The 13,957-nt window shown below is 43.6% G+C and overlaps 1 protein-coding gene across 5 annotated transcripts in view; it reads left to right on the top strand.

Moving 5' to 3' along the window:
• The window catches only part of AFF3 (ALF transcription elongation factor 3), a 613,873-nt gene that overhangs the window by 121,422 nt on the left and 478,494 nt on the right, over positions 1-13,957 (top strand). For 4 of the 5 annotated variants that reach the window (XM_010352080.3, XM_074404166.1, XM_074404177.1 and 1 more), the window contains exon 3: positions 13,210-13,284. The exons of the other annotated variant lie outside the window; for it this stretch is intronic. In XM_010352080.3, coding sequence (XP_010350382.3) covers positions 13,210-13,284 — 75 coding nt within the window. The remainder of the gene's footprint in view (positions 1-13,209; positions 13,285-13,957) is intronic. 5 annotated transcript variants of the gene reach the window in all.

The following is a 13,957-nucleotide window of genomic DNA, read 5'->3' as shown; positions in this document are numbered from 1 at the left end:
TGCTAGCCACCAATCACAATGTATGGATTGGTTTATTAACCCTGCTTGAGATGAGGATCTAAGACATAGAGTGACTCCTGACTTGTCTCTGCTTGGACCTTAGCTGAATCTTCTCATTTCCGGCCCAATGTTAATATCTTTGAAGGTAGAGGGGGGTCCTTGGAAACTATGGGTCCAGTGAGAGGAAGTATTATTCTTGTTTAATGGGTGGCCTTGCTGTGTCTCCCTCTTCTGTAATTCGGAATCATTTCCTTCTTATTCAAGATGACCCTGAATCATTTGCTTCTTATTCAAAGACGTCTTCAAGTTTGGTAAATTTCAGTATGTTTCCCAGAAGATATGTAGTGTCTTCTGTTAATGCATATAGACTTTTAATTGCAAAAGGACAATGTGATACTTTCATGTTTCTTTGTGCCAGTCATAAATAAAATTTGGTAAAATCTTCATCAACTCCTTGAGGCTACTGCTTCTAGAATGTACCTGAAGCAGCTTTATGTATTATAGCATGTGCTTTACTGTTTGTGAAGACCAGACAAACCTCACTTATTGTTTATCCTTACTGACTTAGTGAAGGGAAGGCTTCAGTGAGAAGGAACACCAGAGATGTATTCATCCATCCATTCGACAAATGGTAATTGAGTGCTTACTGGGAGGAAGGCATTGTTCTCAGCTAAGCTGAGAGGTATGTTCTCTGAAGTCCAGTGGATGGAGACCCCGAAGGGCCCAGACAGCTGGGAACCCTAGATGGAGCCCACAGAATGGAGGCCTGTTAACTCGGCAGAGGGCTAATCAATGTTAAGTTGGCAGAGATCAAGGATGAAGAGAAATATGAAATGTCTGTCCCCATCTCTTCCTGTGTGTACTACTAAATGGCCAACCCCACCTAACCTAGCTTGTCTTTTGTTCTGCGCACGGTGTTTTGAGAAAGAAAAGCCTTTTCCATGGGCTCTCTTCACATTACTTTATATCCGTATCACAGAGCTAGTTGTTTATATTGCCGGTGGTGTTGGACTTGCTGTGTTGTATATGGGTGTGTATGGGAAACACAAAAAGAGACAGACAGGGCTGTGCACAGTGGCTCATGCCTGTAATCCTAGCACTTTAGGAAGCCAAGGCAGTCAGATTGCTTGAGATTAGGAGTTCAAGGCCAACCTGGCTAACATGGTGAAACCCCATCTCTACAAAAAAAATTTAAAAATTGGCCAGGCATGGTGGTACATGTCTGTAATCCCAGCTACTTGAGAGGCTGAGACATGAGAATTGCTTGAACCCAGTAGGTGGAGGTTGCAGTGAGCCAAGATTCTACCACTGCACTCCAGCCAGGGTGATAATAGAGTGAGACTCTGTCTCCCAAAAAAAGGTGGGGAAGGGAGGAAAAGAAAAAGCAAAGAGGGGAGACATTTAAGGTAAGAGGAAACAAATACATTGTTAGAGTAGACGTCATGTCCTCTTTGTAACATTTCTTAAAGATTTGTGATAATTGTCATGCTTAGGCAGCCCCATGATATATAACATTCTTAAATTCTAGGGAATCAAGTAAAATATTTGTATGATAGATTACATGTCTAACTGAAATTGGGAACTTGGGGGTGATGCCACAGCTATATAGGAAGATCCCTTGATTTTCTGACACTGTTATATGGATATTTAGAATTAATCATCTTTAGTGTCACTAGCACAGAATGAATTATAGAACTGCGGAATTCAAATAATTCATAATTCTTAATGTCTTCCTCTGAGTCAAGCTTAATTGACTACAGAGTTTTCACCAAAGGAAGTTACAGAAATGTCCTCCAGAGTATCCATGTAGATGTTGTGGTCACAGACATTTTTTGTCCTGTGTAGCTGGTACCTTGAGTATAATGAGGATTAAATAATATTTTTTAAATTAAAAAATATAAATGTTTTAAAACTTACATTGTTGTTAATATCTACAATTTCCATGCAACTTAGAATCCCAATTCTACTACTTTTTGTGTGACTGGGCAAACTGTTAACATTTCCTAAGCCCCTCTCTTTTCATTGATGAAAGGCTTTTATCTATAAAATGAGCATATTAATGTTTATGGCATAGATATTGTATCATTTTTAGAATTATATGCTTTTCTTAAAGTTTTGTGTTTTGTATAAATAAGGGCAACATAACAGGTTTTTTTTGAGAGGGCTAAATAAAATAACAAACATAAAACTATCTTTACAAGCTCTCCAGCACTAGACAGTTGCTCAATATTGCTGTTATAATGATTCCCATTATTATTAAATTCTATAACCATAATGTAGGACTGAGGATCTGAATGGGGTTTAGTTCTGTGTGTTCAAAGTGTGGTATGTATATAGCCTAAACTTTGCAAAGGAGGGGAAAAGCATGAAACATTCATTTACCACGTAATTTTAATGTATCTTATAGTATTTTTTTCAGTGCCCACTCTGTGCCAGTTTGTGAACAGGAGAACCAGATTACATGTTTGGGGAAACCAGGAATTATAGTGCCAGGCACTCTTCTGGGTACTGAGGATACAGTTTGATAGAAATTAGGCGTAGACTTTCTTCTTACAGAACGGAACGGTTTAACAGAGGATTCAGATAATTAGCATAAGAAGAGCCATTATTTGGGAGACTGGAGGGTTCTATGTAGGACTTATGCAGGGCCCCAGGGTTTGGTGAGGGGAGTCTGGGAATGATCCCAAGAGGGAAGAATCAGTAAGGTGTGACCTTCAGGATCAAGAGGAAGTGGGCAGGTGGAGAGCAGAGGTGTTCAAGGCACAGGGAGGAGCCGTAGCACAGAGATTGGGAAGATTGGGAGCTGGTATTGAGCAGGGGCTATAGGTGCTGCAAGGCCATGGCTACCAGACTGGGACTCTGTCCTGTGGGCAGGGCAGTGCCATAGTCAAACTGAGCTTTTTTTTTTTTTTTTTTTAAAGAAACACCACCCTGGCTTGACGGGTGAGGAGGGTTTGGGCTGGGGCAGGAAGAACAGCCGGGAGACACAAATTTTAAGAGTCTCTGCAGGGGGCTGGGAGGGAGCCTGTGGTGGCCTGGGCCAAGGAGTTGGCAGTGCAGAAGGAGAGCGCTGGACAAATGTGAACGGTCTTCAGGTAGTAGGGTTGACAGGTCTAGGGGGTTGATTGGTTATGGGGGGCAGGGGTGTGGGAAATGGCAGAGTCCAGATGATGTCCAGGATTCTGACCCAAGCAACTAGGTGGGTAGTGCTGCCGTCTGCTGACACAGGAAGCAAGCAGAGGCTGGGGTTGGAGTCGGCATGAGTGTGGTGGTGAGCTAAGTCTGGACATGCAGGCTGAGCGCGTCTATGAGAAATCAACTTGAGAAGGCCACATAGGGAGTTGGATAATTGGTAGCCGAGAAGAGAGATTTGATTGAGTGAGTCTTGGAGACTTGTCCAACATCAACATAAAGATGGCACCTGAAGGCGAGGAATGAATGACATCTCCCAGGAAGACTGTCACTTAAGAAGAGACCAGATTTTACACAGAACCTGGAGTGGCACAGGAGGGAAACATGGCAAGCAAACTGAGGAGCAGCTGGAGAGACAGGAGGGAGACCACGATCTCATGGTACCGGAGGAAGGAGACCTCTGAAGGGCAATGCTAGCCAGGAAGAGGTAGGGGAGTGAAAAGCGTCCACGATTGCCCCGTGAGGAAGTTGAAGCCTGGCTGCAAACAGGATAACCAGATTGCATGTTTAGGGAAACCAGGAATTGGAGAGAGACAGCAAGTATAGACAGCTTTGCAGAAAATTATGGCTAATAAGAGAAGGTGTAATGGCAAGAAAGAGGGTCAGGGAGGGCTTATTACTCTCTTTTTCTAAATACGGAGGGGCCTTGACCAGGTTTATTTGCTGATTCAGAAAAGCTAGTTGAGACCAGACAGTGAGTGAGCAAACAGGAGAAAGCGGCATCTATGGGAAGGTGGGGTTGTAGGCGGGGTGGGCCTCAGAGCCCAGGTGGGAGAGAGAGCCTGGGAGGAGAAAGAGCTCCCCCAAAGAGAGGAGGAAAGGGTATGAACACTGAGGTGGGGGAAGATTGGAGGGAAGGAAATTGAGGCGCATCTGACCACTAGTGACTGAGGAACCCAGTCCCTTATCTCACACCCCAGTTTGTTTCTGTGGTGACCACAGGGGTTGTTCTGTGTTCTCTTCCAGATTCTTGAGATTTTTGTTCTCTTATTTCTCTCTTCTGTGTCCTCTTGATCCACTGAGACTTCTAGCTAAGCTGACAAACTGCCTGTACCAAAACAGGTCGTTCTCATCTTCACACAGGCTCTCTTTGCTCTCAGGTAAATTAGTGAGTGTATTCTGGTAGTGTCCACCTGTGTTGTCTCCATGGAGAACTGTGATGGTTGGCCTGTCAGGGTGATTAGCTATCATGAGGCATTTGGGGCCATGCGTCTCCTTTTTAATTTGTCCTCTTTGAAAAGTCGGTTCTATTTTTCTTCTTTCTAGCCTCGGGCTTGTTCTCTACCTCACAGGTAAGTTAATTCAGTTCAGTGGATAGCAGTAGTTCAAGGTGACTCTTAACTCCTGTTCAGAAACTCCATTTCAATCAGAGCCTATCTCCTTAATGGTTCTGGGAGAAAAAGAAGTTGAGTTGGATTCAGGAAGAGCATGAGCCATTTTTTTAAGGCAAACGTTGAGGGTCTCTGGGCTTTCCTGGTCCGTGAGAGTGACCCATCTGAAGTGTTGGGATTTGGATGAGAGGACTCAGACACCCTTCTGCCCTCTGACTTCGGGCACCAGCCCATGACACTGAGTGGCCGCAGCAAGGATTGCAGGGAAGGGCATCATGGTTAAAACATAAGCACATTATAAAATTTGACGCATTGTGTAGATAGCTTTTAAAATTCCTGGGAGTTGAAGTTTAGAAACTGGTGCTGTAAAGTGAAAATGAAATTTAACTGAGCATTTGGTGGAGGAAAAATAATTCATTGTCTCTCCCATGAAAAGCCTTGGGAGTCAGCATCCTTCTCATCGCAGATACCTGTGATTGATGATGGCTCTGTACTGCTGCCGGGAAGGGAGCTCTTTGAAATAGCATAGTAGGGACTTTGCAAGTGGGTCTCATTTGGTTAAGTTACTGCCTTTGTGAGGCTCTACTGCATCTTTATATTCTACCAAGGAGAAGATGGTAAATCAGAGTAATTGCTTCATCCCAAGGCACTTTTATATTGTAGAGGAAAAAGGTCCTGTTAAGAAACTCAAATTAACTTCTGCTGTTTATGCTATATGGAAAGACTCTGAAAGCTGCTTGTCATACAGCCTGGCAGTTTATTTATCATGGAACAATTCCATTAGAGCCTGACACTTGTTCTCATGGCACCAAGGCTTAGGATCCCTCAGGAAAAGCATTTAACCCTTGGAAATGCAAAGCTGTCATTTATCTGTCATCTCTCTAAAATCCGCTGGAGTATATTTACGAGAGAGATTTGAAACAGTCATCGTTCCACTGAACTAGAAATAGAGTTGGGACTCAGTAAATGATCAGTAAAAAACTGATGAGTTTCCAATACCAGTTTGCAGCAGCTCACCTGTGCTAGCTCTCTCATAAAATGAACTTACTATAGCATTCTGTAATTCTTAAGGAGTTCAGTATGCAGAATTCACATTTAAAAATCGGTAAAATAGGTGAGTCGATTTACCTTACAGCTTCTAAAATCTACTGTTTGAAAAAATATAAGGACTAGAATATTAGTTCCCTGCTAGTGCAGTGTCATTTGAATTGTGCACTCCAGTTATATTTTATAGGTTTCAGAAAAATTCTTAAAGTTAACCTATATATATCAACCAAGGAGGTTTAGCAGATCTTGGAAGAATGAACTGAAACAGTCATGATCTGTAAATTTACACCCTTTTGCCTAGCATTTACTAACAAAGGATGAAGGTACCATTTGTCAAAGCTTGTCAGTGAGCAGTTCCCCAGGGAGGTAGTGGAGCAGAGTCTAAGAATTTGGTCTCTGGTGCCAGACTGCCTGGCTTCACATCTAAGCAATGTTGCTTACTGGCTATGGGACTTGGACAAGTTAGTTAACCTCAGAGCCTCTTGTTTCCTCACTGTAAATAGGGTGAATGCCTCTTGGGGTTTTAAATGCAATAATCTATGTGAAGTCCATGTAGAGAAGTTGTTACTAGCAACATTTAACATGAGCCAGATGGGCCTGGGAGGATGACATAGATCCAGAAAATTATTTGGAATGCTTGTGGGTTAAACTTGACTATGGTTGTTTGTGACTTTGTGACTCCCTTTAATGTCATGGTTTCTCAAAAGATATAGTACAGAAGTGGTTATGGGACAGACCACCCTCAATCTCATTCCTGTTCTTTAAGAACAGATAGCACAGCTAAGGTAGAGACTGAGAAATGCTCCCAGAAAATATTTTCAAGATTGAATTAAGGTTGAGATAACCTTTACTTGTTTGTGATCAGAGACAAACAGTTAAAAGGAGACTGATGTTTCTGAGGAGTCCATGGTAGAAATAATACACAGTGGGTGAAGGGAGTGCTGGTGAGCCAGTGGTATAGTGCTGTTTGGGGAAAGTAGAGGGAGCATTCCTGGGAACTGAAATTCCTTGGCTTATAAAGAAAATCCAGTATAAGTAAGCAGTGGCATAGTCATGTTATTTAGGATTTAAGAATTTGTTGTATACCCTGTTGACTGTTTCTCACTCCTCAACAGATTTTTAACCACCAGCACCTTCACTATGACTTTCACAACCACCAACACCATTACTACCATCACCACCATACTACTGTCACCACCATTATCATCACAACCACCACCATCATTACCAGTACCAACATGACTACCACCATCATCATCACCACCATCACCTTCACTACCACCACTACCATTATCATCACAGTCACTACTATATCATTACCACTGCCAACACCACCACCATCACCCTCACCAGCCTCATCACCAACACCATTATCACCATCACCAACATAACCACCATTATTGTCATCACCATCACCATCACTACCACCATCACTGTCACTGCCACTAACATGTTCACCAATACTATCACCACCGCTACCACCACTACCACCATCACCACTACTACCACCACTACCACTGCCACCAACAACACCACCATCACTACCATTACCATTATCAACACAACCACCACCACCACTATCAACACCATCACTGTCACTACCACTAACATGTTCACCACCAATACTATCACCATTGCTACTACCACCATCACCACCACCACCACTACTACTACCACACCATCGCTACCACCACCATCACCACTGCCACCACCACCACCACCACCACCACTACTGCTACCACACCATCACCACCACTACCACCTCTCCCACCTACCACTACCACTACCATAGCCACCACCACCACTACCACCACTACCACTACCATGGCTACTACTACACTACCACTACCACTGCCATCACCGCGACTACCACCACCACCATTATTAACACAACCACCACCATTGTCACCACCACCACTACCATCACTATCACTAGCACTAACATGTTCACCACCAATACTGTCACCATTGCCATCACCACCATCACCACCACCACCAGTACCACTGCCACTGCCACCTGATTACTGCTGCTACCACCACCACCACTGCCATCACCATCACTGCCACTACCACCATCACCACCTGTAACACCAGCACCATCACCACTTTTATCACCAACATCATTACACTATTGCCACCACCATCACCACCACTGCCACCACCACTGTCACCATTATCATCACAACCACCACATCATCACCATCACCACCACTACCACCAACATGTTCCCCACCACTATCTCCATCACTACCACTACCATATCACCACCACTACTACTGCCACCACCACCAATACCACTACCACTACCACTACCACAGTCGTCACCATCACTACCACCACCACCACTATCACAACCACTGCCATCACCATTATCATCACAACCACCATCATCACCACTACCACCACCATCACTACCACCACCACCATTGCTACCATCACCAACATCAGCATCACTACCATCACCACCATTATCACAATCACCACTATCATCATTCATCACCACCACTACCACTACCACCTTCACCACCACCGGCAGCATTGCTACCCTCATCACCATCACTACCATCACCACCATCACCACCATTATCACAATCACTACCATCATCACCCATCACCACCACTACCATCATCACCTTCACCACTACTGTCACCATTGTTACCACCACCACCACCACCACCACTATGACCACCACTGCCACCGCCACCACCATAACCATCATCACCATTACCACCACCGCCACCACCACTACCACTACTACTGCTGCCACTATCACCACCACTACCATCACCACCTTCACCACTGCTGTCACCATTGCTACCACCACCACCACCATGACTGTCACTGCCACCACCACCACCACCACCACCATAACCATCATCACCATTACCACCACCACCACTACTACTGCTGCCACTATCACCACCACTACCACTACCACTGTCATCACCACTACAACCACCACCGCCATCACCACCATCACCATCAGCACCAGTACCATCACCATTGTCATTACAACCACCATCGTCAACTCTACCACCACCAGTATCACTATTGCTACCACTACCACCACCTTCACCACCACCACCAGCATTGCTACCGTCACCACCACCATCACCATCACTACCATCAACACCATTATCACAATCACCACCATCACCCATCACCACCACTACCATCACCACCTTCATTACTACTGTCTCCATTGCTACCACCACCACCATGACCATGACCACCACTGCCACCACCACTACCATAACCATCACCATTACCACCACCACCACCACCACTACTACCACTACTGCTGCTGCCACTATCACCACCACCACCACTATCACCACCATCACACCTATAGCACCACAACCACAACAATTCAAGGCTTCAAAAGACTCCAGTTGGGAGATTCTTGCCTTTTTACCACATTCTACCTCCAGCCTTACCTTCTCTCTGTCTGAGCTGCCTCTGCCCCATGCTCTCTCTCTATCTTTCTACCTTTCAGTCCACCAGCTATGTCTATAGATTAAGAAGGGAATTTGCAAGTACACTTCAGCAACCTTGCTTTACTTTAAGAAACAATTTCTGATTTTTATCATTTGCTCTATAAATAACAAGAGATGTTAATTAGTTTGACTCATTAAATTTAAAACAATTGTTATAATTGGAGTGTTTGATTAAATTTCTTTAATTATACATAGTTGCTTATGCTGCTGCTCTGGAAAGCAGGAGAGTTTCTGGGGAATGTTTTTCTCTCCTTCTTCCTGCTCACCCTCATGGCTCCAAGTCCATGCCTACGGAGCATGTTAGCGTGTTATTCCAGGTCTCACAGTATCTGAAAAGATTGTCTCAGGCAGGCTGCTTAGGGCCAGCCTGATGCAAACTGTAAAAAGGGAAAGAATATTTCTCTGTTTCCTCTGCATCCACCCTTCATGCATTTGTTCTAAACCAAATCTGCTCTTAGGAAGGGATCAGAGGAACCTATTTAGAGTGAGGTAGCCATGACAGGTGAGCAGTGGTTAAACCACATAAATGAAACCTTAAATGGAGAGTTCCACCTTGTTAAAGCCATAAGATAGTATGGAGAGGATAAAGTAACCTCTGAATACTCCCAAAGGCCACTTACTAGTAATCCTTCCATTTTGTACCTCTAATCCTGTCTTCCTTTCCCTCTCCTTAACCTGCCCTTTTCTTAAGACCCAGCTGAAAGCTGGTCTCCTGCAGGAAACCATTCTCAAGACCCAGCTGAAAGCTGGTCTCCTGCAGGAAACCATGTGGATTCCCTGTCTACCCCTGCCAGTGCCCTGACCACAGCCTGCTATCATTGCTGGTGAATGGGTCGCCTTTTCCCTTCTCCTCATTCTCCTTTCCCTGAGACTGTTGTCTTCTCATCAGCAGGTTGGCTCAATCACGGCCCTGTCTCCCCAGCATCTGACACAGTGGCATTCAGAAAATGCTTTTGGGTGAAAGTAAATTGTGTTTTTGCTGTTTGAAAAGGACAGTATTTTAAAACATGGAAAACTTTTTTAGTTGTTTTGAAAAGGACGGTATTTTAAAACATGGAAAACTTTTTAAAAATACTAAAACTTTTTTAGTATTTTAAAACATGATAACTTTTTCCAAAAGATAGGTGAGAGGTGGTTCATTCTCTTCTCCTTGAATCACTTATTTCTTAGACCCCCCCACAACCGAGGAGACACATCAGTAGTTTGGATAATGTTTAAAAAATAAGAATGAAACATTTTGATGATTCTAGTCAGGGGATGCAATTGACTTAATTACACCCTTGCCTAAAAGTCTTCTCCATGGGAAATGCAGTTTGTTTGGAGTGAGCACTCAGATTTCATCAGGCTGCATGTGGATGAGTGCAGTGGGGAGGAGGTGGTCCCCCTGGCTAGCTGGGTCTGCTGAAATCAACCTGTGGCTTGGCTAGAAGGCCAGCAGTCCTAACTCCAGCACCTTTCTCACCAGTAGGCAGCCTGGAGAAAGATTGGAGCAGGCTGATGAATGGGTAGCATTTGATAAAAATAGTGACATCATTAACCCTCGCTGGGCAACTTTAGAATCTATCATTTTTGTTTTTTTGTTCACTTCTCTATCTTCCATTCCACAGTTCTAGGTTACATGGGTCTGCTTTGTGTGTGTGTGTGCTGTGGAAAGAGACTGATTTCTGTCTTTTGTCACTAGGGGCTGTAAAACATTATAACAGCTGAGACTTCATTCCAGAATTCTTCTCATGGTTCTCTGTGTCTGAATGGGAAATACCTTGCCTTATTTCATTTATTCCTGTTTTGCCTCTGTGGGGCTCATGTTCAATACTTCTCACTGTTGGGATTGTAGACATCTGGGTTTAGGAGGTGTGGCCATTTCTTGGCTGGAGGGTAGCTCCTGTTCTCTGGGCAGAGCTGAGTAAGGTGCTTTGGACATTGCTGTTCCTTCTGTACAATGTCTCTTTATGACATTGTTTTGATGATCAAACTCTTATCCTAAGTTTGTTGATCTTTAAAAAAGTTAACCTAGTCATAGTGTTCACCATCACTGTCTTTCTCCAAGGGTCATTGTAAGGATAATTAAGGGACATATAGGTGAAATGTTTTAAGCTCAATGGAAGAGAGAAGCCATCAAGCTCATAAATGTTACTGTTATTTAGCTTCTTGCTATTACCATATGATCAAGAATAGATTAATTTTGGAAATGATGACAGTTTCATGTTTAGACATCTATTTCTACTTAACCACCATAATTGGACTTGACTTGAGCTTTACAGGATATCTCAGTTTATAGATTTAAAACAGTTAAGTGAGAAATGATCAAAAATGTTTTTACTACATTTTTCATTTGCTATTCTTTAAAAAAAATTCTAAAAATAGTCCCTTTAAAAGGAGTTGATTAAAAAGGTTCATTTTCTGGGAATGTTATGCATTCGCAACAAATAATAAGTAATATTGAAGCAGTTGGCTACCTTCACTTTCATGCAAAAGAAATAAATACGTTTGGTGACATACATTTGAGAAATGGGATTTTTGTAACTTTTATGGAATAGGAACAACTTCACAGATGATAGAAGTTTTTATCATCTGCTAGTGACAAAGAAACATAACTGATAACGTGTGACACTTTTTTGAGTTTAACGTATATGTTGGCATGCCGGGAACTGGAATTCTCTTAGACCTAAGTCAGCCGTCCCAGGGGAAGCTGACCTGACTTTCAGCTTGTCAAGGGTAAGCTTTCTTTGCTTTTAAAGCATGGTCTTCACATTGCTCAAATGGCAGAGGGACAAAGAGGGCTAAGCTTTCATGACAAGAGATGAAGAGAAAGGCACTCTGCAGGCTGGTGAGCACCTGCACGATTTTCACTTGTAATTAGTGGAATGGGGGCTCACTGTCGAGAAGATACTGTCTTTATGAGTCAAAACATTTAGTGTTGGTGGAAAGGTGAGAGTTCAGACACTTAGGGAGATACAGGGAGTAGGAAGCCCAGCCTTTCTCTTACAGTGACATCTGCTTTAAGCAAATGACATTTTAGCTCCCTAGCCATGAAATGACATGTGGTGGGGGGCTCGTGGCTCTAGCTAAAGAGAAGTAACAGGTTGGTTAGTTTTAAGAAGCAGCTCATTGGAGGATACAGAGCTGCCCACCAAGGAAGGAGGAGAGAAACCGAAGGGAAGGCTTTGCCTTTCTTTTTAAGTTTCCTTTCCTCTCCTTTGAAGAAGTGGGGATGTTGCCATTTTGGGTCATTCTGGCTTTATCTTATGGTGTGGAAGCATGGCACAAGCATTATGGTGGGCACCTAAAAAGATGGCTAATGGATTTCTATTAGTAGATGATGAGTAAGTGGTCCTGAGGGTGTTCACTCCTTCTTAGTATTAGGAGCTGTAGGCTGATTATGCGGGCAGAACCTCATTAGTGGATTTGTTGTTGTTGAGACAAGAGTCTCACTCTGTAGCCCAGGCTGGAGGTCAATGGTGCGATCTCAGCTCACTGCAACCTCCACCTCCTGGGTCCCAGTTTAAGCAGTTCTCCTGCCTCAGCCTCCTAAGTAGCTGGGATTACAGGCATATGCCACCATTCCCAGCTAATTTTGTATTTTTAGTAGAGGCAGGGTTTCACCATGTTGGCCAGGCTGGTCTTGAACTCCTGACCTCGTGATCTGCCTGCCTTGGCCTCCCAAAGTGCTTATCTTGCAATCTGAATGGTTTAGAAAGCATCTTGGAGTGCTTTGGGGTATCTTTCAGCTTAAAGGGGTTGGGGGATGAGGCAGATTTAGTTAAAGAGGAGCAGCTTTCCTTTAATCGCCAACTTCTTTAGAGTAGGACATGACTCATAACTAATTTCCAGACCCTGGAAATGTTTTGGGTCTGATATCTGCCTAATTGATTTTGTTTTTTGTCCTATTGCCTTTGTCTTAAACACTTAAACTGAAAAACAAGTGGAGTTTATGAATCTGTTTTCATGGCTTCACCTACTGTTGTCCCTTCCTTTGTTCAATATGCCTCCTCCTTAGAGGGTCATTCTGACCCTCTAAGATTCTGGACCCTTTCCCCTTGGCCTCTGAAAAAAATGCTGACAAACGAATGCACGCTAAGATACTCACGGCTAATCAGGTTTAAAGTGTTTCTCCTTCTTGTGGTGTTTATATTTCTTGCAGGGGTGAAGACATCTTAAACCAGAGGAATGACTCTCTAGTTGTGGAATTTCAGTCATCAGCCAGCAGATGCAGGAGGTATTATTTTGGGCATGGGGGCCTTCTGAGAAGCCCAGAAATCATTCTCAATGACCATCTGCCTGCCCCATCTTACATAAGGCCACTTTGTGCATCACACCTGTCTTGTGTGTCTGGTTGGGTTAACCTGACTGAGGGCAGCAAGCATGTGTGCGGGAGTCCCTGTATGTACGGGAAGAGGAAGGGTTATGATGCATGCTGTACAAGCTTTTTGTTTTTTAACTGCACATGTCAATGTTGTTTCAAAACTAAGAGTTCATAATGAAACTAGAATTATCCTGTTGATTAAAGACTACTTCATATCCATCCACAGGGTGGGTCATGTGTCCTCAGAGCAGTCTCCATTTGAAATCCATGAAAGCCGGGTTTCATATTACAAATGTCCACAAGCAGGGCAGGACCATCATACCCTCTGCTGGGAACTAGAAGTCTGGCTCTGTGAATAAGAGTGTTATTCCCATCTCCTGCCTTCTTTGAGCTGGTCACTGTCACCACAGCCACCCCGGAGAGTTCTTAGTGAACAGTGATTGTGATGTTGGAGCTGTGAGCCTCTCAGTTAGTAGAAGATTCCAGAGGCTGCAGTCCCCGTTATATAAAGGTCACTGATAGGACTCCCAAATCTAATAACTGTGGGTAATATACTAAGGATGAATTAAAATGCTAATAGGCTCCA

Source organism: Saimiri boliviensis, chromosome 1 (genome assembly GCF_048565385.1).
Source record: "Saimiri boliviensis isolate mSaiBol1 chromosome 1, mSaiBol1.pri, whole genome shotgun sequence".
NCBI classification, from domain to species: Eukaryota; Metazoa; Chordata; class Mammalia; order Primates; family Cebidae; genus Saimiri; species Saimiri boliviensis.
Note: the sequence above shows the minus strand (reverse complement) of the source record. Positions and strands in the feature narration are given on the sequence as shown.